At 40.5% G+C, this 26,973-nt stretch overlaps 1 protein-coding gene across 1 annotated transcript; it reads left to right on the plus strand.

Annotated features, from left to right (window-relative positions):
• Window positions 1–10,749: 10,749 nt before the first annotated feature.
• Window positions 10,750–11,862, plus strand: LOC113893732 (olfactory receptor 6C2-like). Its single transcript, XM_027543601.1, has one exon. The coding sequence runs from the start codon at window positions 10,750–10,752 to the stop codon at window positions 11,683–11,685; it is 936 nt and encodes a 311-aa protein (XP_027399402.1). The 3' UTR covers window positions 11,686–11,862.
• Window positions 11,863–26,973: the final 15,111 nt, after the last annotated feature.

Genomic DNA, 26,973 nt, shown 5'->3' on the forward strand with positions numbered 1-26,973 from the left:
CAGTGTTAGTGCAAGGCCAAGCAACAAAAACAGGCAGCTCATGCTCTGAAGACTTGAACTCCTGGATGACAACAGTTCAGTTCAGTCACTCAATCGTGGCTGAATCTTTGTAACCCCATGAATTGCAGCACACCAGGCCTCCCTGTCCATCACCAACTCCCGCAGTTCACCCAAACCCATGTCCATCGAGTCGCTGATGCCATCCAGCCATCTCATCCTCTGTCGTCCCCTTCTCCTCCTGCCCCCAATCCCTCCCAGCATCAGGGGTCTTTTCCAGTGAGTCAACTCTTCGCATGAGGTAGCCAAAGTATTGGAGTTTCAGCTTTAGCCTCAGTCCTTCCAATGAACACCCAGGACTGATCTCCTTCAGAATGAACTGGATGGATTTCCTTGCAGTTCAAGGGACTCTCAAGAGTCTTCTTCAACACCACAGGTCAAAAGATTCAATTCTTCAGTGCTCAGCTTTCATCACAGTCCAACTCTCGCATCCATGACAACTGGAAAAACCATAGCCTTGACTAGACGGACCTTAGTAGGCAAAGTAATGTCTCTGCTTTTGAAATGCTATCTAGGTTGGTCATAACTTTCCTTCCAAGGAGTAAGTGTCTTTTATTTCATGGCTGTAATCACCATTTGAACTGGTTTTGGAGCACAAGAAAATGAAGTCTGACAGTTTCCAGTGTTTCCTCGTCTATTCCCCATGAAGTGATGGGACCAGATGCCATGATCTTCGTTTTCTGAAAGTTGAGCTCTAAGCCAACTTTTTCACTCTCCTCTTTCACTTTCATCAAGAGGCTTTTTTGTTGCTCTTCACTTTCTGCCATAAGGTGGCGTCATCTGCATATCTGAGGTTATTGACATTTCTCTCAGCAATCTTGATTCCAGCTTGTGCTTCTTCCAGCCCAGCATTTCTCATGATATACTCTGCATATAAGTTAAATAAGCAGGGTGACAATATACAGCCTTGACCTACTCCTTTTCCTATTTGGAACTAGTCTGTTGTCCCATGTCCAGTTCTAACTGTTGCTTCCTAACCTGAATACAAATTTCTCAAGAGGCAGTTCAGGGGGTCTGGTATTCCAGAAGAATTCTTGAAGAATTTTGGTATTCTTGAAGAATTTTCCACAATTTATTGTGATCCACACAGTCAAAGGCTTTGGCATAGTCAATAAAGCAGAAATATATATTTTTCTGGAACTCTCTTGCTTTTTCCATGATCCAGAGGATGTGGGCAAATTGATCTCTGGTTCCTCTGCCTTTTCTCAAACCAGCTTGAACATCAGGAATTTCACGGTTCACATATTGCTGAAGCCTGGCTTGGAGAATTTTGAGCATTACTTTACTAGTGTGTGAGATGAGTGCAATTGTGCGGTAGTTTGAGCATTCTTTGGCATTTCCTTTCTTTGGGATTGGAATGAAAACTGACCTTTTCCAGTCCTGTGGTTACTGCTGAGTTTTCCAAATGTGCTGGCATATTGAGTGCAGCACTTTCACAGCATCATCTTTCAGGATTTGAAATGGCTCAACTGGAATTCCATCACCTCCACTAGCTTTGTTCGTAGTGATGCTTTCTAAGACCCACTTGACTTCACATTTCAGGATGTCTGGCTCTAGGTGAGTGATCACACCATCGTGATTATCTGGGTCGTGAAGTTTTTTTGTACAGTTCTTCTGGATATTCTTGCCACCTCTTCTTAATATCTTCTGTTTCTGTTAGGTCCATACCATTTTTGTCCTTTATCGAGCCCATCTTTGCATGAAATGTTCCCTTGGTATCTCCAATTTTCTTGAAGAGATCTCTAGTCTTTCCCATTCTGTTGTTTTCCTCTATTTCTTTGCATTGATCGCTGAAGAAGTCTTTCTTATCTCTTCTTGCTATTCTTTGGAACTCTGCATTCAGATGCTTATATCTTTCTTTTTCTCCTTTGCTTTTCGCTTCTCTTCTTTTCACAGCTATTAGTAAGGCCTCCCCAGACAGCCTTTTTGCTTTTCTCCATTTCTTTTCCATGGGGATGGTCTTGATCCCCGTCTCCTGTACAATGTCATGAACCTCATTCCATAGTTCATCAGGCACTCTATCTATCAGATCTAGGCCCTCAAATCTATTTCTCACTTCCACTGCATAATCATAAGGGATTTGATTTAGATCATAGCTGAATGGTCTAGTGGTTTTCCCTACTTTCTTCAATTTAAGTCTGAATTTGACTGTGAATTCTTTTTCAGATAGATTGCTTATCTCCTCTTCATTTAGTTGTTCTTATAGGTTTTTACCTTTCTCCTTTATCTGCAACATATATCTTTGTCATCTCATTTTGTCAAACTTACTGTCTATGAGGTCTCCTTTCTGTAGGCTGTAGGATCTTCAGTTCTCTTGCTTCTGGAGTCTGCCATCTGGTGGGTAAGGTTGGTCTAGAGGTTTGTGCCAGTATCCCCTTGAGAGAGAGTTGGATTGGTGATCAGGGCCTGCCCTGCATATTTAATAGGACCTCCCCTTTGCTCTGCGGATTTCGTTGCCCTGTCAGAAGCAGGTCTGCTTCCTAGTTTTTGGAGTAGAAATTCTCAGATCTATTTCTCAGCTGTGATTCTGATCTGTGCTGTGAGGTAGGTGGAATTAGAGCACTCATACTGGGAGTATAAACACTGAGTTTTCTCATTCAGAGCTATTTTCATGTGAATGTGTTCTGTTGTAGTCCCTTTTACCAATTGTATGGGCTCACAAAGTATACAGCTGTTGGCACTGCTCTTGGTCCTGCCTTTACTGTGGATGTGCCAGGAACTGGCCTCATAATTCTCAGGCATTGTTTTCACCGGGCCACCAGTACAGGTCCACTGATGTCAGATCCCAGCACTGCAGTAGTCATGTGCCTAGACCTACTGTGGGAGATATGGAGTCAGCTCGAACTCTATCTGCTGCTGCTGCTGCTGCTGCTGCTAAGTCGCTTCAGTTGTGTCCGACTGTGCAACCCCATAGACAGCAGCCCACCAGACTACCCTGTCCCTGGGATTCTCCAGGCAAGAACACTGGATCGGGTTGCCATTTCCTTCTCCAATGCATGAAAGTGAAAAGGGAAAATGAAGTTGCTCAGTCATGTCCAACTCTTAGAAACCCCATGGACTGCAGCCCACCAGGCTCCTCCGCCCATGAGACTCTCCAGCCAAGAGTACTGGAGTGGGTTGCCATTGCCTTCTCTATGAAATCTATCGAGTCCATCCCTAATCTTATGTGTACGTACCCACAGACCAAACAGCTACTAAAGCCAGACCCATTTCTGCTACAAGAGCACTTGCTGTCTTTTTTAATGTTCCACAGGTGCTGAATTTAGAAAGCTATCTGTAGAGGTGTAAGTTGGCAGTTCATGCAGCCACAAGGAGAGATTTTGGCTCTTCTTCATCAGTCACAGAGCCCCTGGGGCTCAGCTCTGGTTTCAGCCGCTGCTTTAGGCAAATTTCCTACTTGGGGGGTTTATCTGTGCCCTCTCAGAACATGTGGTGGGTCCTGGTACCCACTCACAAATATCCTGGTAATGAGAGGTTTCTGCCCACTCTCTGGATAGTTGGGCAACTCCTGGCTCCTGCTGACAGATTTATTAGTGGGGGCAGAAGGAGATATCCACACCCTCTCAGGACAATGGGACAAGTCCCAGCACCCCCCTAGTGAATTTCCTAGTAGGGAGAGCCATCCACACTGTTCTGGGACAGTCCAGTGGGTTCCAACACCCACTGATGGATTTCCCAGTTGTGGAAGCTATCTGAACCATCCCAGAACAGCAAGAATCAGCTCTGGGTCCCACTGGCAGAATTCTCAGTAGCTGAATCTGTCCACACCCTTCCAGGTCAGCAGGGGGGTTCTGGGACCCCCTTGCAGAATTGCTAGTGACCAGATCTGTCTGCACCTTTCCAGGTCAGAGGGGGAAAGTCCTCTAACCCACCAGCCCTTCCAGGTCAGCAGAGGCAAGTCCTGAAGCCCAGTAATGGAATTGTAATTATCAGGAACTGTCCAGTCCTCCCTGGACAGTATGGATGGGTCCTGGGCCATGCTGTGGAATTCCCATTGGCTGGATTCATCCTTGCCTCTCCAAGTCAGTGAGGGGTGACTCATGTGGCACACCAGAGGAATTTCCAGTGAAGGAAACTGTCCATATTTCCTTTTTTTTCAATCTTGATTTTCACTTGGTGATTAAAAGCTTATTGACCACAAGGAAAATTTTTTCTCTATAATTTCATCAAGTTTTTCTTTCCACCTCTTCTCGTTTCTCTGTATAATACACTGTATGGGTATTAAAATTTATGGATCCATTTTTAATGGATCAACTCTTATTATTTATTAACTATTCCTTATTTCTCTACTCTCTCTCCTTGCACTCAGAAAATTTACTTGCTGCAGGGGATTGGATCCAGTGGCAGAATAAGAGGATGCAGCAATCATCTTCTCTCATGAATACATCACACATACATGTGGAGAAATCCTCACTGAAAACTAGAGACAGGAGGAAAGATTCCTGGACAACCAAGGCTGTAAGAAAGAGCCACAAGGAATCCAGAGGGAAGGGAAGATAAATGACCATCGGGTTGGGATCTGGGTCCCTGGGATGGAACTGAGGGGAGATTACATGGGCGGCGATCCTCCTTGGCAAGTGAGTAGTTTGAGCCACACATTGTGCTCCCTATCCCTGGGGTCTGACAAGGGAAGACAAGCCCCTTGCCTAGTAGGAGGGCCCATGAGACAAATAGGAAGGCTGTGGGAAGCCTGGACTCAGCTTGGGAGAAGTGCACAGTGCTTGCTTGCTACCAAGGCAGAGCAGAGAGAACCCACCAGAGGCTGGCAGGTTTCTCACATCCACCCTTCACCCACCCTAGCCTGAGCCAAGAGAGCTCTCCACACCCGCCCTTACATCACAGTGCAGCTCCACAGGAGAGTGTAGGCTGCCACTACCAACGGACCAGCTCCCTTGAGACTAGAGGTGGCCCAGACATGAAGTGGCATCTGAGCAGAGAAGGAGCAGTCATGACTAGCACTTAAATAGGCCTTCCTGATCTCTCATGGTGACCAGTCCATCACAACCCACAGCCCAACACTCAGACACATAGGTACCTGAAAGAAAAACCTGAAAAATATTAAGAGAAATTAAATGAACAGGTATATTGTTGAAAGACAATACTCTAAAATGTAAATTGTTTTCAAGTTGATCCATTGATTTAAAACAAGCTCCATCAAAATCCTAGCAAATCATTTTTCTACAAATTGACTTCTTGTTTTAAAATTTAAATGGAAATACAGAGGACCCAGACTAAAAATAAATAAATAAAAACACTCCTGATAAAAATAACAAAATTATACTGGCAATAGTAGAGAAAAATAGATCAATTTAAAAAAACAGGAAGTGCAGACAGAGACTCATGTCAATGTGCCCCTGATCCCATTTCTCCAAGCCTGTCTGTCTATAAATCCCTGCTTCCCTAGGTCTCTCCTTTCCTACCTCAGTCCCCATTTCCCTCTGCTCAGTAAAATCTCCAGTATTGCTACTTTTGAGGGCCTGCCCTCCTCTCTCAATAACTGATTCACATTCATAAAAGATCTGAAGATATTTCCACATTGGAAGTGTTGGCTATGATTCTATGAGGGTGGATGGGATTTTTACTGTTTATCTTGAATGAGGAGAAGCCTCTAAGCCAGCACAGGCTGTGACATGTGACTCCAGCTCAGACATTTCAGTTCTCAACTCCTGAACTTTGTGAAAAGCTGGCACTGCTGAGCACTGTGGAAGAGTGTGAGCAATCTCTGGACTTTGGTCAGTGGTGTACACTGAGCATCATACACCCAAACCCTGCATTCTTGATAAGAAGAATGACACCTTTGGGTTTAGCAAGGTACCAGCATGTTTAGAGTGTGATTATTCAGTATATGACTACTAATTTAACTGGCTTCCCAAGTGGCACTAGTGGTAAAGAGCCCGCCTACCAATGCAGGATACGCAAGAGACATGGGTTCAATCCTTGGATGTGGAAGATCCCCTAGAGAATGCTATGGCAACCCACTCCAGTATTCTTGCATGGAGAAACCCATGGACTGAGGAGCCTGGTGGGCTACAGTCCATAGGGAGGTGATAGTACTATCAATTTTAAATGTTTATTCTGGACTTCCCCAGTAGCTCAGTTGGTAAAGAAGCTGCCTGCAATGCAGGAGACCCCAGTTTGATTCCTGGGTTGGGAAGTCTGCTGGACAAGGGATAGGCTACCCGCTCCAGTATTCTTAGGCTTCCCTGTGGCTCAGCTGGTAAAGAATCCACCTGCAAGGTGGAAGACCTGGGTTTGATCCCTGAGTTTGGAAGATCCCCTAGAGAATGGAAAGGCAACCCACTCCAATATTCTAGCCTAGAGAATTCCATGGCCTATATATATATAGTCCATGGGGTCACAAAGAGTCAGACATAACTGCGTGACTTTCACTTCATTTCACTTCACCCTTAAATAGGACCAGTGGATGAACTATATGATCAGTAGAATGAAATAAGCAAATATTAATTCTCCTAACTGCTGAAATAAGACATCTTAAAAACTAATAATCTAGGGAGGACTTCCTTGAGTAGATTATATATATATTATATATATATAATATATATTACACACATCCAGTAACAAAAAGCATCATGGATCCCCAGCATTTAGACCATGTAAAACAAACATGATGAGAATCAGATTGTCAAATTACCATCTGACTTTTTTCCAGCAACTGATGACTGTTATGGTTGCATTTCTTATCTCTGTGGACACTGCCCCACAAGATCTGGGTAATTTTTTTTCTTTTTGCTAAAGTTAATTTCACTGTAGATTAATTAGTAGTTTAGGTAAGGTCACCAAGGACATTTCTGCTTGTTCCCTTAATGGCTCCCTGTGCACTTACACAAATAAAACCAGTAAAGCACATGCTATTTCTATTCATGAATACTTATACAGTAATTCATTTCTTTGCACAGAGACCTCAGACTATCTTCACTTCTACAGCCAGGGAGAGTTGCTAGCAATTGTTTGCCATTGTTTGTCCATTCTTTCAGTCACAGACTTCAGAGAAGTTTTAATAGCATTTTAATGAGAGATAAGAACTCTCATCAGATTCCATTTTCCACGTGGTGATGGTAAAAGCAGAGGTCCTGGTCTCTAGGTCACTGCATATTGCCTTGCATTTGCAGACACTCTTACCTGGAATAAAATGTTGGGCTCAAGGGGAAGTCAAAGTTAACTCAAAATTATAGCCACTAGCATCTAGTGTTTCTCAGACTCAAAAAGAAGTTTTGCATTAAATTTTCTGAAAAGTTATGGGGAACTACCAGAAAGTAAGTATGAAATGTTTGTTGTTTACGTACCTAAAAGTTTGAAAAATGGGACCATGGAAGTTTTTCTAAAAGAAGTCCCTGGGTAAGGCAGTGAGATCTTTCTGATGGAATAACCTGAGTCCAGGAAGTATCTTCACGTTCAGAGAGGATTTGAAAAGCAGTCTGAGCTGCCACTTTCTTCTGTATAACATGGTAATAAACCTGAACACAATTCTTGAGCATTTTTCTGGGAAGTGATTAGAATTAAGGTAAGAAGGGTAAGACCAAATGGAGACACATTAATAATGCTGGACTCTGATGTGTTTCTAGGGAATCTTCCTTTCTTTCATATACTATTCTATGAGTTCTAGAGGAATGCTGCTGTTGCTGCTAAGTTGCTTCAATCATATACAACTCTTTGCAATACCATGGACTGTTGCTCACCAGACTCCTCTGTCCATGGGATTCTCCAGGCAAGAATACTGGAGTGGGTTGCCATGCCCTTCTCTAGGGGATCTTCCCCATCCAAGGATCGAACCCATATCTCTCTCATATCCTGCATTGGTAGGCAGGCTCTTTACCACTAGTGCCACCTGGGAAGCCCTCTAGAGGAATGTAGAAGATAAATATGTGTGTATCTTATTGTGAAGGACAAAAGCAATGTTATCTTTAAAGAGAAAAATGAAAAATATCAATTTTATATAATTCTTCATAGCAAGATGTGAAACAGTCATAGCCTAAAAGTCCAGTATTAAATGTAATTTCTTTATGTTAATGATTTTCCTCTTCAAGCAATGATTCAAACAATGATGTGAAGTTATCTAAAAATCTCACTCCGCCATTTCCTCTGAACTGTGAACACTAAATTATACATTTTCACAATACGTAATATGGTATTAACTGGGAGTCAGTGTGTTGACAAGGATGTAGGCCCTGGGTTGTGCAGGCAGAAGGAGCTGAGGAGATGAACATTAGCAGTATGAGTGGGAAGATATGTGACTCGGTAAAGCATCATGTCTTAGCCTTAGAGAGCCATCTGATGGGCTCACATTATTCAAAGGTTTCCAACACTCTGGCAAACCCTTTATCCCATGACAGTAGGTGAGCTGACTTTTCCTGTGAAGGTGTCTAAAAATCCTATCATGCTGTAGCAATCCTCCTCAATAGAAAAGACATAATGCCTTCTCTAAACTTAGAGGGAAACAACACTTAAGGTATTTTCTGAGTAATATCTTAAAACATCACATGAAAAAAACATTCATGTTACAAAAAAAAAAAAAAAATGGTGTCTTATGGGGAGATTTCTTCTATTCACTTACTAAAGTAAACCAGATGCCCTGGAAATACTGTTTGCAACCAAGACATTTGAAAAGCTGATATTTTAATTAATGTGTTATTATTAGAATTGACACTAAAAATCCTAAAATTACAATTTCCTAGAAACAATTAAGCTTTGGATCTGATGTGAACTGGCCCAAATTCTAGCTCTGACACTTCTTAAAAGTCCATTATCACTCTCCTCACTGGGCACGGTGGGTGAACAGATAGGAAATGTGAGAAATGAAAAGTGCACAAGGGCTTCCTGGTAGGCAGTGAAACGATGGCTTCTCTAACATGAAACAACACAGGAGGCCATCACGTAGGGAAACACAAAAGGATGGATTGTGATTCTTTATCCGCTTTTAAGAACATGCACGCTTAATAGCCAGGTTTTGTTTATTCTCTGTGTCATGTTTAGTCTTTGTTAATATTAATGCCTGATGATACCTGTTCTTTGTGGGAATAGCTGCAGAGCCTGAGTCTATCCTTGGGCCAGACTACTAAGAACAAAGAGGTTTCCTGAAGCCATGAGAGTAGTAGCAATGATAAGTAACATTTCAAGGATGAGATGTGTCCTCAGAGAAAGAAATCATGGCAAAGAAGGCAGTTATTTCCCTAAGATATATTCTCACTCTTCTGCATCTTGGAGGATATAGCCTCAGAAGGATTTGGGGAGCTTAAATATCTGTGCATAAACTATAGAACCCCAATAAGGATCATGGAAGCCTAAGGTCAGGATTCCGTTTCTCTGGAAAATCATCAGAACATCCCATTGGTCAGTGATCTGTGAAGGCTTAGGATGGGTGGAATGTTAGACAACAGATAGAATTCCTGTTGAAACAGGAATTCAGGGGGGGAAAGGCATGCTGTTAAAACTGGTACACAAGAGAGACACAAACTAATCTTTCAGCACATTATCTATTATGAAAGGGGCTCAAAGAAGAAATTCTAGAGGGGGATGGGACTTAGGAAATTTAATGATAACTCTCATACTGTTCCTCAGTTCAGTCAGTTCAGTAGCTCAGTCATGTCCGACTCCATGATCCCATGGACTGCAGCACGTCAGGCTTCCCTATCCATCACCAACTCCTGGAGATTGCTCAAACACATGTCCATCAAGTCAGTGATGCCATCCAATCATCTCATCCTCTGTCATCCCCTTTTCCTCCTGCCTCAATCGTTCCCAGCATCAGGGTCTTTTCCAATGAGTCAGTTCTTCACATCAAGTGGCCAAAGTATTGGAGCTTCAGATTCAGCATCAAGACTGTTCCTAGGTCACTCAAATAGTAAAAACAAGATTAAGAAATTATTTGAAAAGGATAATTTTTGCAAAGCATGAACAATAGTACAACTAAGGCACTGGTGGCTTTTTTATTACCATAAGGTAAAATAATGACTTATTGACATGTTGTGCTAACAATTAGGATGATAAAATTTGTATGCATCTGTTTCTATTACTCAACATTTGTGAGTATCCTATTCTACACTGAGGATTAGGGATACCACAGTGGCTGCCAAAATTTCAGAGGACTGTGACATAGATGTTAAAATTGATCCTGTAACTAGAGTGGAAATAAAATTTCAGATGAATGCTTTTCATGAACATTCTGAAGATGAATTTAATGTAGAGTCCAGGGAAATGAAGTATGATTCAATCACTTTTCTACATCATGATTATTGATGATCAAGTAAAAGCTTTAAAATGTGCATCTGCTGCCTAATTCAGAGAAGGCAATGGCACCCCACTCCAGTACTCTTGCCTGGAAAATCCCATGGACGGAGGAGCCTGGTGGGCTGCAGTCTATGGGATCGCTAAGAGTCAGACACAACTGAGCGACTTCACTTTCACTTTTCACTTTCATGCATTGGAGAAGGAAATGGCAACCCACTCCAGTGTTCTTGCCTAGAGAATCCCAGGGACCCGGGAGCCTGGAGGGCTGCCGTCTATGGGGTCGCACAGAGTCAGACACGACTGAAGCAACTTAGCAGCAGCAGCAGCTGCTTCCTGATTCACTACTTTATTCTACATAGCTTGTTGAAATTTATTTTTATATTCTATTCCTCAGATTAAACACTTATAATCTATTAATACAGACTTCTTATGTATCTGAAGATAGTGATGAAAAATCACTCTGCAATAACAACATTCATCCTACTAGGATTAACAGACGACCCAAGACTACAGGTTTTTCTTTCAGTGTTTCTGTTTCTCACCTACACTTCCACTGTTGCTGGAAATCTAGTCATTATCCTCGTCACTCTGGTGAGCTCTCGCCTTAAAACACCCATGTACTTTTTCCTTCGTAATTTCTCCATCTTAGAAATAATCTTTACAACTGTCTGTGTTCCTCGATTCCTGTACAGCATGACCACTGGAGACAAACGAGTGACCTATAATGCTTGTGCCATCCAGTTATTTTTTGTCATCCTCATTGGGGCAACAGAATTTTTTCTTCTAACTGCCATGTCCTATGACCGCTACGTGGCCATCTGCAAGCCCCTGCACTACAGCACCATCATGAGTGAAAAGGTCTGCACCATTCTGGTCCTTTGCTCTTGGCTGATTGGGTTAATTGTCATACTCCCACCACTTAGCCTGGGAGTTCAGCTAGATTTCTGTAACTCCAATCTCATTGACCATTTTGGCTGTGATGCATCTCCTCTTCTTAAGATTGTGTGCTCAGACACTCAATTTATAGAGCAACTTGTTTTAATCATGGCGGTGCTGACCCTCATACTCACACTAGTCTGTGTAATTGTGTCTTACACATACATCATCAAGACTATTTTAAGACTCCCTTTGGCTCAGCAAAGAAAAAAGGCTTTCTCTACCTGTTCTTCCCATATGATTGTAGTTTCCATCACTTATGGGAGTTGCATCTTTATCTATATCAAACCAGCAAAGGAAGGTGTGGCCATTAATAAGGTGGTGTCCCTTCTCAACACTTCCATTATTCCTTTGATGAACCCTTTCATTTATACTCTACGGAATAAGCAAGTCAAACAAGCCTTCAGGGACTCTATTAAAAAAATGGCATTTCTTTCCAAAAATTAGGTGACTAAAAATATTTTATAAAGTAAATATATATATACATAAGTATTTCATCTTTTACTATGTGTTCTGATTCAGATCTACAGAGCAGAACTAAAGGTACAGTCTGATTAATCACTGAAATGTCTTTTCTATTTCTCTGAGAACCATGGCCTGAAAGAAGTGTTATGGCCTTAATTCTAATAGGCCTTCATTCCTTATGGCTTACTTTCATAAGTAGGAATGAATATAGATTTCCAGAATCTATACAACCCCTCACCATCCTGATAGCTGAACCATAAAAAGACAGTAACAAAAATATGAGACGGATTTTTTTCTATTCATTCCTCTAGTTTTACAGCTCTTTGGGAGCAAAATTATTTATCTTAGGATTCCTTCCTGATCTAGCATGCACTATCAAGAAGAATAAGTTGGCCTTCCCTGGTGGCTCAAGTGGTAAAGAATCTGCCTGCCAATGCAGGAGAGACAGGTTAGATCCCTGGTCTGGGAAGAACCCACATGTCGTGGAGCAACTAAGCCTGTGTGCCACAACTATTGAGCCTGTGCACTAGAGCCTGGGAGCTACAACTACTGAGCCTACAAATTGCAACTACTGAAGCCTGTGCCCTAGAGCCTGTGCTCTGCAACAAAGGAAGTCAAGGCAATGAGAAGCCTGTGCACCACAACGAAGAATAGCCCCCACTTGTTAGTGAAAAGCCTGCACAGCAGCAAAGACCCAGCACAGCAAAAAATAAATAAATAAAAGAATAGGTAGATGTAATTTTTCTAATCTTGTTTTTTATAATGCACCCCACCTTGCTACAAACTAAAATGAAACTATTTCATTATACTTGCTGTTAAACTTTTTTGATGTTTTTATTTTTTTTATTTTGGGCATTACTGCCCTTCGTTTTGTTTTTTCCAGTTTCATTTGTATATAATTAGCAAATAGCATTGTATTAGCTTAAGTTATACAACATTATGATTTGATATACGTATATTGAGAAATGGTTACCACAATAAGTTTTGATAACATCTATTATCTCACATAATTACAGTTTCTATGTGATGAGACCACTTTAAGATGTTGTTTCTTGGCAACTTTTACATAAACTACAGAGTATTTTTAACTCAAGTCACCATAGTGTACATTACATCCTCAGGACATATTTATCTTATGACCAGAATTTTGTACCCTTGACACCCTTTACGCATTTCCCTCAGCCTTGGCCAACCACCAATCTGTTCTCTGTTCCTATGCATTTGATCTTTTTAGATTCCACACACAGGTGATATCATACAGTATTTGTCTTCCTTCCTCTGTTTTACTTATTTTCCTTAGCATAACGCCCTCAAGGTCCATCCATGTTGTCACAATGGCAGAATTTCCTTCTTTTTATGACTGAATGATATTCTTTTCTATATATACCACCTCTTCTTTATCCATTCATAGACCATCTATGGATACTTAGGTTGTTTACATGTTTGGGGCTATTTTAAATAATGTCACAATAAACTTGGGAGTGCAAATATCTCAATGAAATATGTAATGCCATTTCCTTGAATTACCAGAAGAGGGACTACTGGATCATAATATACTTCTATTCTATATTATAAAGCCATTTTTATATTTAATATATATATTATAGTACTAAACAGAATGCCAAGGTTCCCTTTTCCATATACTTACCAATACTTATCTTTTTATTATTATTTTATTGTTATTATAGCCAAACAGGTGTAAGGTGAAATTTCATTGAAGTTTTGATTTGCTTTTCCCTGATGATTAGTGATATTAAGCACCTTTTCATGTACCTGCTGGCTACTTTATATCTTCTTAGGAAAAATGTATATTCAAGTTCTCTGCCCATTTTTTGCTTAAGTTGTTGAGATACCTTTACTATTAAGTTGTACAAGTTCCTTGTATATATAGGATAAGAACTGCTTTTCATATATATAACTTGCAAACATTTTCTCCCATTCCACAGGTTGTGTTTTCACTTTGTTTATTCTTTCCTTTTCAGTACAGAAGCTTTTTAGTTTGATTTCACTTCTCATTTAATTTTGCTTTTGTTGCTTGAGCTTTTGGTGTCATATTCAAAAAAATCATTGCCAATATCAAGGAGCTTTCCCCCTATACATTATTCTAAGAGTTTTACACATTCAGGTCTTAATATATAAGTCTTAAGTTAATTTTGTTTTGATTTTTGTTTATGGTGTAAGATAAGGGTCTAGTTTCACTCTTTGCATGCGGATATACAGCTTATCCCATCATTTATTGAAGAGTCTGTTCTTTCCCCATTGTGGGTGACCACCTATTTTAGTCCTACAGACAGTATGGTCACCTAAACAACACCAAAAATCTCTTCAGATCACACACACACTTTTCTGGCCACTATGATAATGACACTTATTTTATCTGTTAGGTTTAAGTGATGCCACCTGATGCCTACACTACAGGTTTCCATCATTCCATCGAATTCAGGAAGCTCTTTTTGATAGCAATATTTTCTGTTGTCACCCCTTGCCTTCAAAGAATATTCACTATGAAGTACTTCAGGAAGGCAAGTCTCCTCATCAACAATGTATTTCGCAGAGGCTGATGAATGGAATGTACCCTAGAACTTCCAGGGCCATTCTTATACAGTAGGCAAGGAAGTCTTACATAATAAATCTACTTCAGTTTTCCAGTCTCCCTAAGTCTTTGGCTGCATTCTCGACAACATAAAGAAGTTCTGGAATTTCAACTTCATCCAGTGTAGGGAGTCGAGGGGTACTGGGGAAATGAACACATTTTCAATAGGTTTCCCATATTTTTCTATATTTGCTTCTTTTTGTCCCCCTTCTCTACAAGGATGATGTTTAAAAACATTAATGCACATTTAATTTGTACATTTGGGCCAAATTGAGTCCTGTCCAAACATTTGAGAGGCCAGAACTTGAAAGGATAAAACTGTTTCTAAATGATTCAAATATTACCAGAATAAACTGAAAGAATCTTCATAAATATACAGATACATCGAGGCTTCCAGAAGGTAAAATCCATAATGTCTGATATAATCAAAATACCCAGACATTCAAAGAAGCAGGAAATCCAGCATATAATGAGAACAATGAATAAAAATAGACCCCAAAATGGCACAGATAATATAATTAAAATAGAATATAGCTTAAATAGCACTATAACTATATCCAGTAGGTTGAAGACTATAGAAAAAGAATATTTTAAGTAAAAATATTAAAATTATTTAAAATATTAAAATCAAACTTACAGAGATTAAAACTGCACCATTGAGAAAAATAAGCATTGAGTAGTTTTAATATCAATTAAATATTACAGAAGAAAAATTCTGCTAACTGGAAGAAGCAGCAATAAAAGTTCTCTACATAAAACATGCAAAGAAATAGATCCTTAAACAAGATTAACAGAGCATCAGGAAACTGTGAGATAAATTCAAGAGGCCTTATACGTTGTATAGTTAGAGTCTCCTTTTAAAAATAGCAAGGACTGAAAAAGTTTTTGAAGAAATGAGCAGGTGATGTCAGCAACATAGTGGAGTGAAAAATAACTTTGTCTCTCCCCTTCAATCTACAACCGGTAAAACATCCACAATGCAACCCAAGAATATTCTATCCAGCAAAGTTATCATTCAGATATGAAGGAAAAATAAAGACTTTCCTAGACAAATAAAAGTTTAGGAGGTTCATCAACACTAGACCTACGTTATGCATGCCTGCTAAGTCACTTCAGTCGTGTCTTACTCTGTGCAACACTCTGGACTGTGTAGCTCATCAGGCTCCCCTGTCCATGGGATTCTCCAGGAAAGAATCCTGGAGTGGTTTACCGTGCTCTTCTCCAGCGGGCCTTTCACACTCAGGGATGGAACCCATGACTCTTACATCTCCTGCATTGGCAGATGGGTTCTTTTCCACTAGCACCACCTGGGAAGCCCAGACCTGCCTTATAAGAAATGATAAAGGGGGAAGGCTCATAGCAATGCAGGCACACCTCAAGAAACAAGAAAAAAGTCAAATAAATAACCTAACTCTACACCTAAAGCAACTAGAAAATGAATAAATGAAGAACCCCAGGGGTAATAGAAGGAAAGAAATCTTAAAAGTTAGGGCAGAAATAAATGCAAAAGAAACAAAAGAGACCATAGCAAAAAATCAATTAAGACAAAAGCTGGTTCTTTGAGAGGATAAATAAAACTGACAAACCATTAGCCAGACTCATCAAGAAACAAAGGGAGAAAAATCAAATAATTAAAATTAGAAATGAAAATGGAGAGATCATAACAGACAACACACAAATACAAAGAATCATAAGAGACTACTACCAGCAATTATATGCCAATAAAATGGACAACTTGAAAGAAATGGACAAATTCTTTGAAAAATACAACTTTCCAAAACTGAACCAGGAAGAAATAGAAAATCTTAACAGACCCATCACAAGCACAGAAATTGAAACTGTAATCAGAAATCTTCCAGCAAACAAAAGCCCAGGTCCAGACAGCTTCACAGCTGAATTCTACCAAAAATTTAGAGAAGAGCTGACACCTATCCTACTCAAACTCTTCGAGAAAATTGCAGAGGAAGGTAAACTTCCAAACTCATTCTACGAGGCCACCATCACCCTAATACCAAAACCTGACAAAGATGCCACAAATAAAGAAAACTACAGGCCAATAACACTGATAAACATAGATGCAAAAATCCTTAACAAAATTCTAGCAATCAGAATCCAATAACACATTAAAAAGATCATACATCATGACCACGTGGCCTTTATCACAGGGATACAAGGATTCTTCAATATCTTCAAATCAATCAATGTAATACACCACATTAACAAATTAAAAAATAAAAAACATATGATTATCTCAATAGATGCAGAGAAAGCCTTTGACAAAATTCAACATCCATTTATGATTTAAAAAAAAAAAAGAAACTCTCCAGAAAGCAGGAATAGAAGGAACATACCTCAACATAATAAAAGCTATATATGACAAACCCACAGCAAACATTATCCTCAATGGTGAAAAATTGAAAGCATTTCCCCTAAAGTCAGGAACAAGACAAGGGTGCCCATTTTCACCACTACTATTCAACATAGTTTTGGAAGTTTTGGTCACAGCAATCAGAGAAGGAAAAGAAATAAAAGGAATCCAAATTGGAAAAGAAGAAGTAAAACTCTCACTGTTTGCATATAAACTAAGGAAAGGAAATGAAACATAGAATGGTAAGACATTTTAGATACAATATATGATAGATTTTAAAAGAAATCTGACTATTTGAACATGTTGAGAAAAAGAATCATTACCATCAATTTAAAGTTTTACAGTAATCTTGTCTGTTAGGAATCATGTAAATGGAAAACTTTGTATGGAAGTAGTTCATCTCATCTACAAGGAGGCAAAGAAGACAGTGGAAGATAATGAAAAACTAGTATATGTCTTAAAAACAATGAAGCTAATTTCTAAAATGTGTTTAGAGATTTGAAAACCTGTATTGGAAATGTGGTTGCAAGAGTTTGACTGTTTTTGAATTTATAGAATTATTTCTCCCTTTTATTTATTGTTTATATTCTAAAGTTTTTATTTGTAAAATTTGTCAATTGTCATAATTGTATCCTTGGGTAAAATCTTGCAAAATAGATGCATTCTCGATTTTGCAGAGAATTTTAGCTTTATGTAAAGATTAGTCAAGTAATCCATAAATTCTTTTATTTTTTTAATTTAAATTTTTTATTTATTTTAATTGGAGGCTAATTACTTTACAATATTGTATTGGTTTTGCCAATACATCAACATGAATCCTCCACAGGTGTACACATGTTCCCAATCCTGAACACCCTTCACACCCCCCTCCCCATACCATCCCTCTGTGGCAAGAATATACAGAAGAACTGTACCAAAAAGATCTTCACAACCCAGATAATCACGATGGTGTCATCACTGACCTAGAGCCAGACATCTTGGAATGTGAAGTCAAGTGGGCCTTAGAAAGCATCACTACGAACAAAGCTAGTGGAGGTGATGGAATTCCAGTTGAGCTATTTCAAATCCTGAAGGATGATGCTATGAAAGTGCTGCACTCAGTATGAGAGCAAATTTGGAAAACTCAACAGTGGTCACAAGACTGGAAAAGGTCAGTTTTCATTCATATCCCAAAGAAAGGCAATGCCAAAGAATGCTCAAACTATCACACAATTGCACTCATCTCACATGCTAGTAAAGTAATGCTCAAAATTCTCCAAGCCAGGCTTCAGCAATACATGCACGGTGAACTTCCAGATGTTCAAGCTGGTTTTAGAAAAGGCACAGGAACCAGGTATATAACTGGCAACATCTGCTGGATCATGGAAAAAGCAAGAGAGTTCCAGAAAAACATCTATTTATGCTTTATTGACTATGCCAAAGCCTTTGTGTGGTTCACAATAAACTTTGGAAAATTCTTCAAGAGATGGGAAAACCAGGCCACCTGACCTGCCTGTTGAGAAACCTATATGCAGGTCAGGAAGCAACAGTCAGAACTGGACATGGAACAACAGACTGGTTCCAAATAGGAAAAGGAGTACGTCAAGGCTGTGTATTGTCACCCTGCTTATTTAACTTATATGCAGAGTACATCATGAGAAAAGCTGGGATGGAAGAAGCACAAGCTGGAATCAAGATTGCCAGGAGAAATATCAATAACCTCAGATATGCAGATGACACCACCCTTATGGCAGAAAGTGAAGAGGAACTAAAAAGCCTCTTGATGAAAGTGAAAGTGGAGAGTGAAAAAGTTGGCTTAAAGCTCAACATTCAGAAAATGAACATCATGGCATCTAGTCCCAGAACTTCATGGGAATTAGATGGGGAAACAGTGCAAGCAGTGTCAGAATTTATTTTGGGGGGCTCCTAAATCACTGCAGATGGTGACAGCACCCATGAAATTAAAAGACAGTTACTCCTTGGAAGGAAAATTATGACCAACCTAGATAGCATATTGAAAAGCAGAGACATTACTTTGCCAACCCTAGTCAAGGCTATGGTTTTTCCAGTGGTCATGAATGGATGTGGGAGTTGGACTGTGAAGAAAGCTGAGTGCCAAAGAATTCATGCTTTTGAACTTTGTGTTGCAGAAGACTCTTGAGCGTCCCTTGGACTACAAGGAAATCCAACCAGTCCATTCTGAAGGAGATCAGCCCTGGGTGTTCTTTGGAAGGAATGATGCTAAAGCTGAAACTCCAGTACTTTGGCCACCTCACGTGAAGAGTTGACTCATTGGAAAAGACTCTGATGCTGGGAGGGATTGGGCACAGGAGGAGAAGGGGATGACAGAGGATGAGATGGCTGGATGGCATGACTGACTTGATGGATGTGAGTATGAGTGAACTCCGGGAGTTGGTGATGGACAGGGCGGCCTGGCGTGCTGCGATTAATGGGGTTGCAAAGAGTTGGACACGGCTGAGCGACTGAACTGAAGTGAACTGCACAACAAAGGAAACTATAAGCAAGGTGAAAAGACAGCCTTCAGAATGGGAGAAAATAATAGCAAACGAAGCAACGGACAAAGAATTAATCTCAAAAATATACAAGCAACTCCTGTAGCTCAATTCCAGAAAAATAAACGACCCAATCAAAAAATGGGCCAAAGAACTAAACAGAGATTTCTCCAAAGAAGACATACAGATAGCTAACAAACACATGAAAAGATGTTCAACATCACTTATTATCAGAGAAATGCTAATCAAAACCACAAAACCAGTCAGAATGGCTGCAATCCAAAATCAACAAGCAATAAATGCTAGAGAGGGTGTGGAGAAAAGGGAACCCTCTTACACTGTTGGTGGGAATGCAATCTAGTACAGCAATAGAACTGACATATGACCCAGCAATCCCACTCCTGGGCATGCACACCAAGGAAACCAGAATTGAAAAAGACATGTGTACCCCAATGTTCATCACAGCACTGTTTATAATAGCCAGGGCATGGAAGCAACCTAGATGTCCATCAGCAGACGAATGGATAAGAAAGCTGTGGTACATATACACAATGGAGTATTACTCAGCCATTAAAATAATACATTTGATTGGTGCTAATGAGGTGGATGAAACTGCAACCTATTATACAGAGTGAAGTAAGCCAGAAAGAAAAACACCAATACAGTATACTAACACATATATATGTGGAATTTAGAAAGATGGTAATGATAATCCTGTATGAGAGACAGCAAAAGAGACAAAGATGTATAGAACAGTCTTTTGGACTCTGCGGGAGGGCGAGGATGGGATGATGTGGGAGAATGGCATTGAAACATGTATAATATCATATGTGAAATGAATCGCCAGGTTCTATGCATGATACAGGATGCTTGGGGCTGGTGCACTGGGATGACCCAGAGGGATGGTATGGGGAGGGAGGTGGGAGGGGGGTTCAGGAGGGGGAACACATGTACACCTGTGGTGGATTCATGTTGATGTATGGCAAAACCAATGCAATATTGTAAATTAATTAGTCTCCAATTAAAATAAATAGATTTATATATTTTTTAAAAGAAATGATAAAAAGAGCTCTTCTACCAGAAACAAAATGGCAAAAGCACAGAAAACTTTTAGTAAGGTGATAAATAGAAAGACAGAATCAGAAAATTGAAACTCTTTATCAGAATAGATTTTTAACCACTTTGTTATAGCATAAGGGAAATTAGGAAAAAATAGCTATAGCTACTTCAATTTGGTAACAAACTCAGCATATAAAAAGCATCAAAACACTAAAAGGGAAGAAGAAAAGTTGGAATCCATATAGGTTAAATGATGATAAGATGCTATCAGTAGAGAAATGAGCTATTTTATCTCCAAGACATTTTATACAAACCCCATAGTAACAATAAAACATAAATCTAAAGGAGGAGCTAAAATGGCGGAGGAATAGGATGGGGAGACCACTTTCTCCCCCCACAAATTCATCAAAAGAACATTTAAACGCTGAGTAAATTCCACAAAACAACTTCTGAATGCCGGCAGAGGACATCAGGCACCCAGAAAAGCAGCCCATTGTCTTCAAAAGGAGGTACAAAAAAATATAAAAGACAAAAAAAGACACAAAAGAGGGAGGGACAGAGCTCCATCCAGGAAGGGAGTCTTAAAAAGAGAGAAGTTTCCAAACACCAGGAAACGCTCTCACTGCCAAGTCTGTGGAGAGCCTTGGAAGCACAGAGGGCAACATAACAGGGAGGAAAAGTGAATAAATAATTAAAACCCACATATTACAAGCCCAGTGGTTAACTCCCCCAGTGGAGAAGCAGTGCAAATGCCTGCACCTGCCACTAGCAAGCGGGGGCTAGACAGGGAAGTGCAGGCTGCATCGCTTAGAGTAAGGATCTGGCCTGAATGCCCCAAGCGCTATCTGAGAGAACTACCCTGGGCAAGCAAACCAGACTGTGGGATAACTACCACGCGAAAAGCCAGCCCTAACCTAAGACACTGCCAGGCCCACGTACAGAACAAAGGACTGAACAGAGATAGCCAGCTGCAGACCATCCCCCTCCAGTGACAGGCAGCCAGAGCTGGAAGGGGGCAATTGCAGCCCCAGAGATACATTATCTACAAAACTGTAAGCAGACTTCTTTGCTAACTAAGACTTCTTGGGGTTCTGGATGCTCAACATCCGCCTAAGAAGGTGCGCTGGTTGTACACCCAGAAAACCAAGCAGCAGGGACAGGGGAGGCGATAAGTCACAGCGACCACGCTCGCCAAACACCTCATCACCTGAGCTCCTCAGACGTGGGAAGGGCACAAAACGGAGGTGCAACCGAGTCTGTGCCTCTGAGGACTACCCCAGTGCCTGAACCTGAGTGGCTTAGACCTGGGAGGTGCAAGCAGCCCAGGGCTGGCCTCGGATGGTTCCTGGCAGAGCAACCTAGAGCCTGAGCAGTGTGGGCAGGGAGGGTATACGCGCCGTGAGCGGGGGCAGGCCTATTGTGGCTGAGGCACTGCGAGCACACGCCAGTGTTCTTTGTTCACAGCATCCCTCCCTTCCCACAGTGTGACTGAACAAGTGAGCCTAAAAAAAAAAAAAAAAGTGTCCACCACCGCCCCATTTGTGTCAGGGCGGAAATCAGACACTGAAGAGACGAGCAAACAGAAGCTAAAACAGAGGGAACCACCTTGGAAGCGACAGGTGCAATAGATTAAAACCGTGTTGTTAGTACCGACTACACCAAAAGGGGCCTATAGATCCTGAGAAACATAAGCTGGACCAAGGAACTAGCCGAAAATGAACTGACCCCACAATACCCACAACACCAGAAAAAGTCCTAGATATATTCTTACTATTTTTATGATCATTCTTTTTTTTTTTTTAATTTTTAAAAATTTTTAAGTTCTCTATTACTCCTTTAATTTTCACTTTTATAACCTACTATTACTTTGCAAAAAAAAAAAAGACCCTATTTTTTTAAAGCATACTTCATAAATATTTTTTTTTATAATTTTTGTGACTTTGTTTTCCTTTTCCTTTTTTCTTTCTTTTTTTTTCTCTTCGTTTCTTTAACTTTGTATTTTTGAAATTCCAAACTCTACTCTAAATCTCTAGATTTTTAATTTCTGCTTTTTGGTATCTGTTATCAATTTTGTACCTATACTTTTTTTTATAATTTTTGTGACTTTTTTTTTCTCTCTTTCTTTGTCTTCTTCTTTTCTTTAACATTGTAATTTTGAAATTCCAAACTCTACTCTAGATTTTTAATTTTTGCTTTTTGGTGTTTGTTATCAATTTTTTACCTTTAAGAACCTAATCTTCAGTACCCATTTTCACTTGGTAGCAAGATTACTGACTTAACTGCGCTCTCCCCCTTTGGACTCTCCTTTTTCTCCACCAAGTCATCTCTGTCTCCTCCTGCGGGGAGCCGGTGGGAGGCACTCCGCCCATGGCAAAGGTCATGAGGAAGGAGGCTCGACATACGCAAAGGCGGAATTGAGCCTCAGGAGTCCCCCTGGAAATCCTCGAGCATCTACCCCCATAACCAGAGCCTGCCTACTTTACTACTGTGTGCTCTCACCTACTCCTCTGACTTTATGCGGGGCTGAACCCCACCACCTCTTTCGGAGAAGGGGTTAACTTAGAGCTCCAGTTAATAAAAACTCCTGGGCGTGACAAGAGTGTTTTAACCTACAAACTCCTCTGAAGGTTCTCTAGCCTGCCTGACAGGCTTGTCCGGCCACATGTGATTGCTCACAGCCTCCCAGCCATGAGAGGCATGAGATGCTTTAAACCTTCTAAAAACAGGTTCTTTAGAGAAGTTAGAAAATTATTAGTATAAGTATAGTGGGCTGATTAGAAATTGTATTAATGAAGGGTTTTTCATTTGTTGAGCCAATGTTTGTTGCTAAGTCTCCACATCCCCTGCCCTTACACACATTAATGAATATACAGAAGAAATAAGTATTAACCTTTGATATTAATCACATTAGACCTTAGGCTAAGTAAATTCTTTAACTTTATTTGGGTGGTGTCTGTTTTAAGAATAATCACCCCTGGAGAAATAAGTGTCCTGGTTGACTGACCGCTGTCACAAGGAGAGGGTCATAAATTGTTAGCAGGCCCCCTGGCCAGAAGATGATGTAACACCCCTAAGACCTCTGTATACATTTGTATGAAGCACCTGACTTTGATAAAAGTCAGGACTTCTGACCCCGTGTGACTTTTGCATAACATCTCAGTGTATAAAAGTAGACCATGGAAAATAAAGAATTGGGATCAGTTCCTCGAAAGACTGGTCTCCCCATGTCTCTCTCTCTCTCAAACTCTGGCTGAGTCTCCATCTGGAGCGCGGAACCTGCCATGCTTACTAATTATGCCTGGGCTTCTAAGACCTGACCAGGGAGGCCTCAGTGTCTCCTCTCCTTCTGGAGAATGGAAGGACACCTGTGGCCTATGTAAGTGGTGCAAGCTCCTTGTCTTGAACTTTTATTGGTCTCCTGCGTAAACCAAGCTACTCAACCTCTTTTCTCCACTGAATTTTCCTACTGAGCTATCCTCATTCTATTACTCTTTATATCTCTAATTAATATCTAATTGAAGCTATTGTATCCTGATCCTTGCCGACGCCGTCCCCGCTTCGAACTCCCTGGATCGGCCGGGGCTGGACCCCGGCAGGTGGCGCCCGAGAAGGCAATTCAAAGGTAGGTTCCCCAAAACAATCTGGGTCACCAGCCCTGTTGTTCCCCCTCAGAGCAGTTTGGGTCATCAGCCCTACTGCTCCTCCCTCGGAACGATTAGGGTCATCAGCCCTATTGTTCCCCAGGGTTCGGGATGGCTAGGACCCCACTCAGGGTGCCACGGACCCCTCTGTAGGATAGACAGGGCGAGTAGGAGTGGGAAGTGTTGAAAGTGTTAAAGAGTTAGAGTTAGAGAAAAAAAAAACGGTTTATGAAGTTAAAAGGCCAAAGAAAAGCCTGATCTTTTGAAAGCTAAAAGCTTTATCTTCTATTATATTTAACTTTCTGACATGGATAACACTGAAACTAAGAACGGCAACTCTTTATACAAGTAATCTTGAAACTGTTAAAGAGGGTACTGTTAATTTAGATACTTGGGTGAAGGTAAAAAACAACTAAACACTTATCCTATAAATATGATTAAAAATGTTTTGGACCCCCGTCATGAGGCTGTGGGATAACCTATGGTAGAGGCTATAGCGGTGGATGGTAGTGGGTCTCCACCTTCTGTGCAGATCATATTTTCTGCCATTGATGAAGAAAAGGAGAGAGACTGTGCTCTACCTCCCGAGGAGTGAGAGGGCTTACAGGACGCTGTGGCTGGGTGCCCTGGCGAGCCCCTTCCTCCTCTGCACAAACCTTTAAAAATTTATCCAACAATTTCGATTTATGGCGACTACCCCACCTCCGCTTGCACCTCCCAGGGCCTAAGAATTCCCCAGTTTACATCCAAAGCCTCCAAGAACATTGCCTAAGGCTGAAAAAGATAAAAAGTTTTCTTTTAAACAAAGGAGCTTTTAAAAAATACACAATATACAGAGCCTGATCCTTGAAGAAAACCCTCTCAGGGGGACCTCACCCAAGCGGGGGAAAAAAAAAACAGAGAGAAAAATAAAAAGAAAAAAAGTGAAAAAGAAAAAAGGAAAGAAAATAGAGAAAGATCTAAATATAGAAAAAGAACTAAAGAGTGAAAAGGAGAGAGGAATGGAGGAGGAAGGAATCAGGGAACGCAGCAAGATAGAGAAAGGAAGAAAGAAAGTTAGAAAAAGAGATACAGAGAGAAAGAGAGGGAGGAGGGAAGAAAAGTTAGAGGAAAGAGGGTAAAGGGAAAGAAACGAAGGAAAGAGAAGGTAGCAGAAAAAGGAAGGGGGAGAGAAAAGTGAGAAAGGCAGGAAGAGAAGGAGAGAGAGAGAGATAGTAAGAAGTAAGAAGGGAGAATGAAAGAGAGAAACAAGAAGGAAATGATAGAAAGTAAAAGAGAAGAGGAAGGAAAGAAGATAGAGTGTGGGAAAGAAAACTTGAGAAAGATTGAAAGAGAAGAAGAAAGAAAAAATCAGCAGAAGAGAGAGGAGAGGACTTACAGGACACTGTGGCCAGGCACCCTGGAGAGCTCCCTCCCCCTCTGCGCAAACCTTTAAAAACCTTATCCACCACTTTCTGATTTAAGGCGATAGCCGCTGCCTCCGTTTATGCCTTCCAGGGCCCAAAAGTTCTCCACTTTGCCCCCAAAGCCTCTCAAAGTGTTGCCTAAGCCTGAAAAAGATAAAAAGTTTTTTGAACAGTGGAGCTTTTAGAACAGACTGTGTGCACAATATGCAGAGCGTGCTCCTTGGAGAAAACCCCCTCAGGGGGGTCTCACCCAGGCTAAGACAAAAGCGAAATGGTAAGGGGATTTAGCAACAATATTAACCCCTGACGAGCTGGTTACTCCAATTCCAATGGGAGTGGCTTGCCCCCTACCTGAGGGCATTGTAGGACTTGTGCTAGGGCTTTCTTTCTTAAAAAAAGAAAGCTTGCTCTCTTAAAAAAAAAAAAAAAAAGAAAGAGAGAGAGAAAAGAAAAATTTCGGTGGTGCCTGGTGTAGTAGATTCTGATTATATTGAAAAATTAAAGTTTTGACCTCGCCGCCTACCAAAACTGCAAATTAATAAAGGTCAAAGAGTAACACAGCTTTTGCTTTTTACCTTACTATCAGACAAGAAAAACCTTGACTTCTCAGGCTAGGAGCCACAGAACATTTGGATTTAGTGATCTAGCCTTTTGGGTGCAGGAAATTACAGCTTCTAGGCCTTAAAAAAAAATTTAATTCAAGAAAGTAAAATGTCAGGGCTGTTAGACACAGGAACAGACATCTCTTAACATTGCTGGGAAAGACTGGCCCAGTTCCTGTCCCACGCATACTACTGAAAATGAGTTGGTGAGATTAGAGAAAGTGGTATGCGGAGTGGGAATGCTGTAGAGAAAAAGGTGAGGGAAAGTTTAAAACCTTGAAGAGTAGTGAGTTCCCCGTTGCTGGAGGTATTCAAGCAAAGATTAGATGGTTGCTTGTCATCTAAAAAGCTATAGATCAGATTTAGGTTACAAAACGATAACTGGAGAAGCTTATAAAGATGCTGTGCAATACCTCTTTACTTGCTTCTCATATTTAGGTCTGCCAAAAGTTTTGAAAACTGATAATGCCCCTTTAAAGCTGCAGAGAAATTGTTTACTAACTTTAAATGATTTCCAAAAATTATTAGGAGACATTAATTGGATAAGCCCACATTTAAAACTGACTACTGCAGATTTAAAGCCTTTGTTTGATTGCTTAAAAAGCAATCCTAATTCCAGTTCTAAGAAAAAGTTGACTAAGGAGACAGAGTCGGCTCTTGTTAAAGTAGATGAGACTCTAAATGATCAGTTAATTAGGATTAATATTACCAAAAGATGAGATTAAATTATTCTTGCACAAAACATACACCTACAGGGTGCTTGTGACAAAAAGGCCCATTGGTTCCATCTACCAGTGACCCCAAGAAAAATAGTTTTATCTTATCCCAGCTTGGTGGCACAATTAATTATAAAAGGAGGAAAAAAGAAATGTGGAACTTTTTAGAAAAAAAGTAGCAAATATAATAATTCCATTCAATAAGGATCAACTACAAGTCTTTTACAAAATAGTGATGATTGGCAAGTTGCCCTGATAGATTTCAGGGGTCAAATTTTGTTTCATTTGCCCTCAAGCCCCCACAGTAGTTAAAAGTTCAAAAATGTTAGATTGGCAGTTTGAGGATACCTGTGGAACTTTCCAACCCTATGTAGTTCCTACGCTCCCCTTTAC

Source organism: Bos indicus x Bos taurus, chromosome 5 (genome assembly GCF_003369695.1).
Source record: "Bos indicus x Bos taurus breed Angus x Brahman F1 hybrid chromosome 5, Bos_hybrid_MaternalHap_v2.0, whole genome shotgun sequence".
Taxonomy (NCBI): domain Eukaryota; kingdom Metazoa; phylum Chordata; class Mammalia; order Artiodactyla; family Bovidae; genus Bos; species Bos indicus x Bos taurus.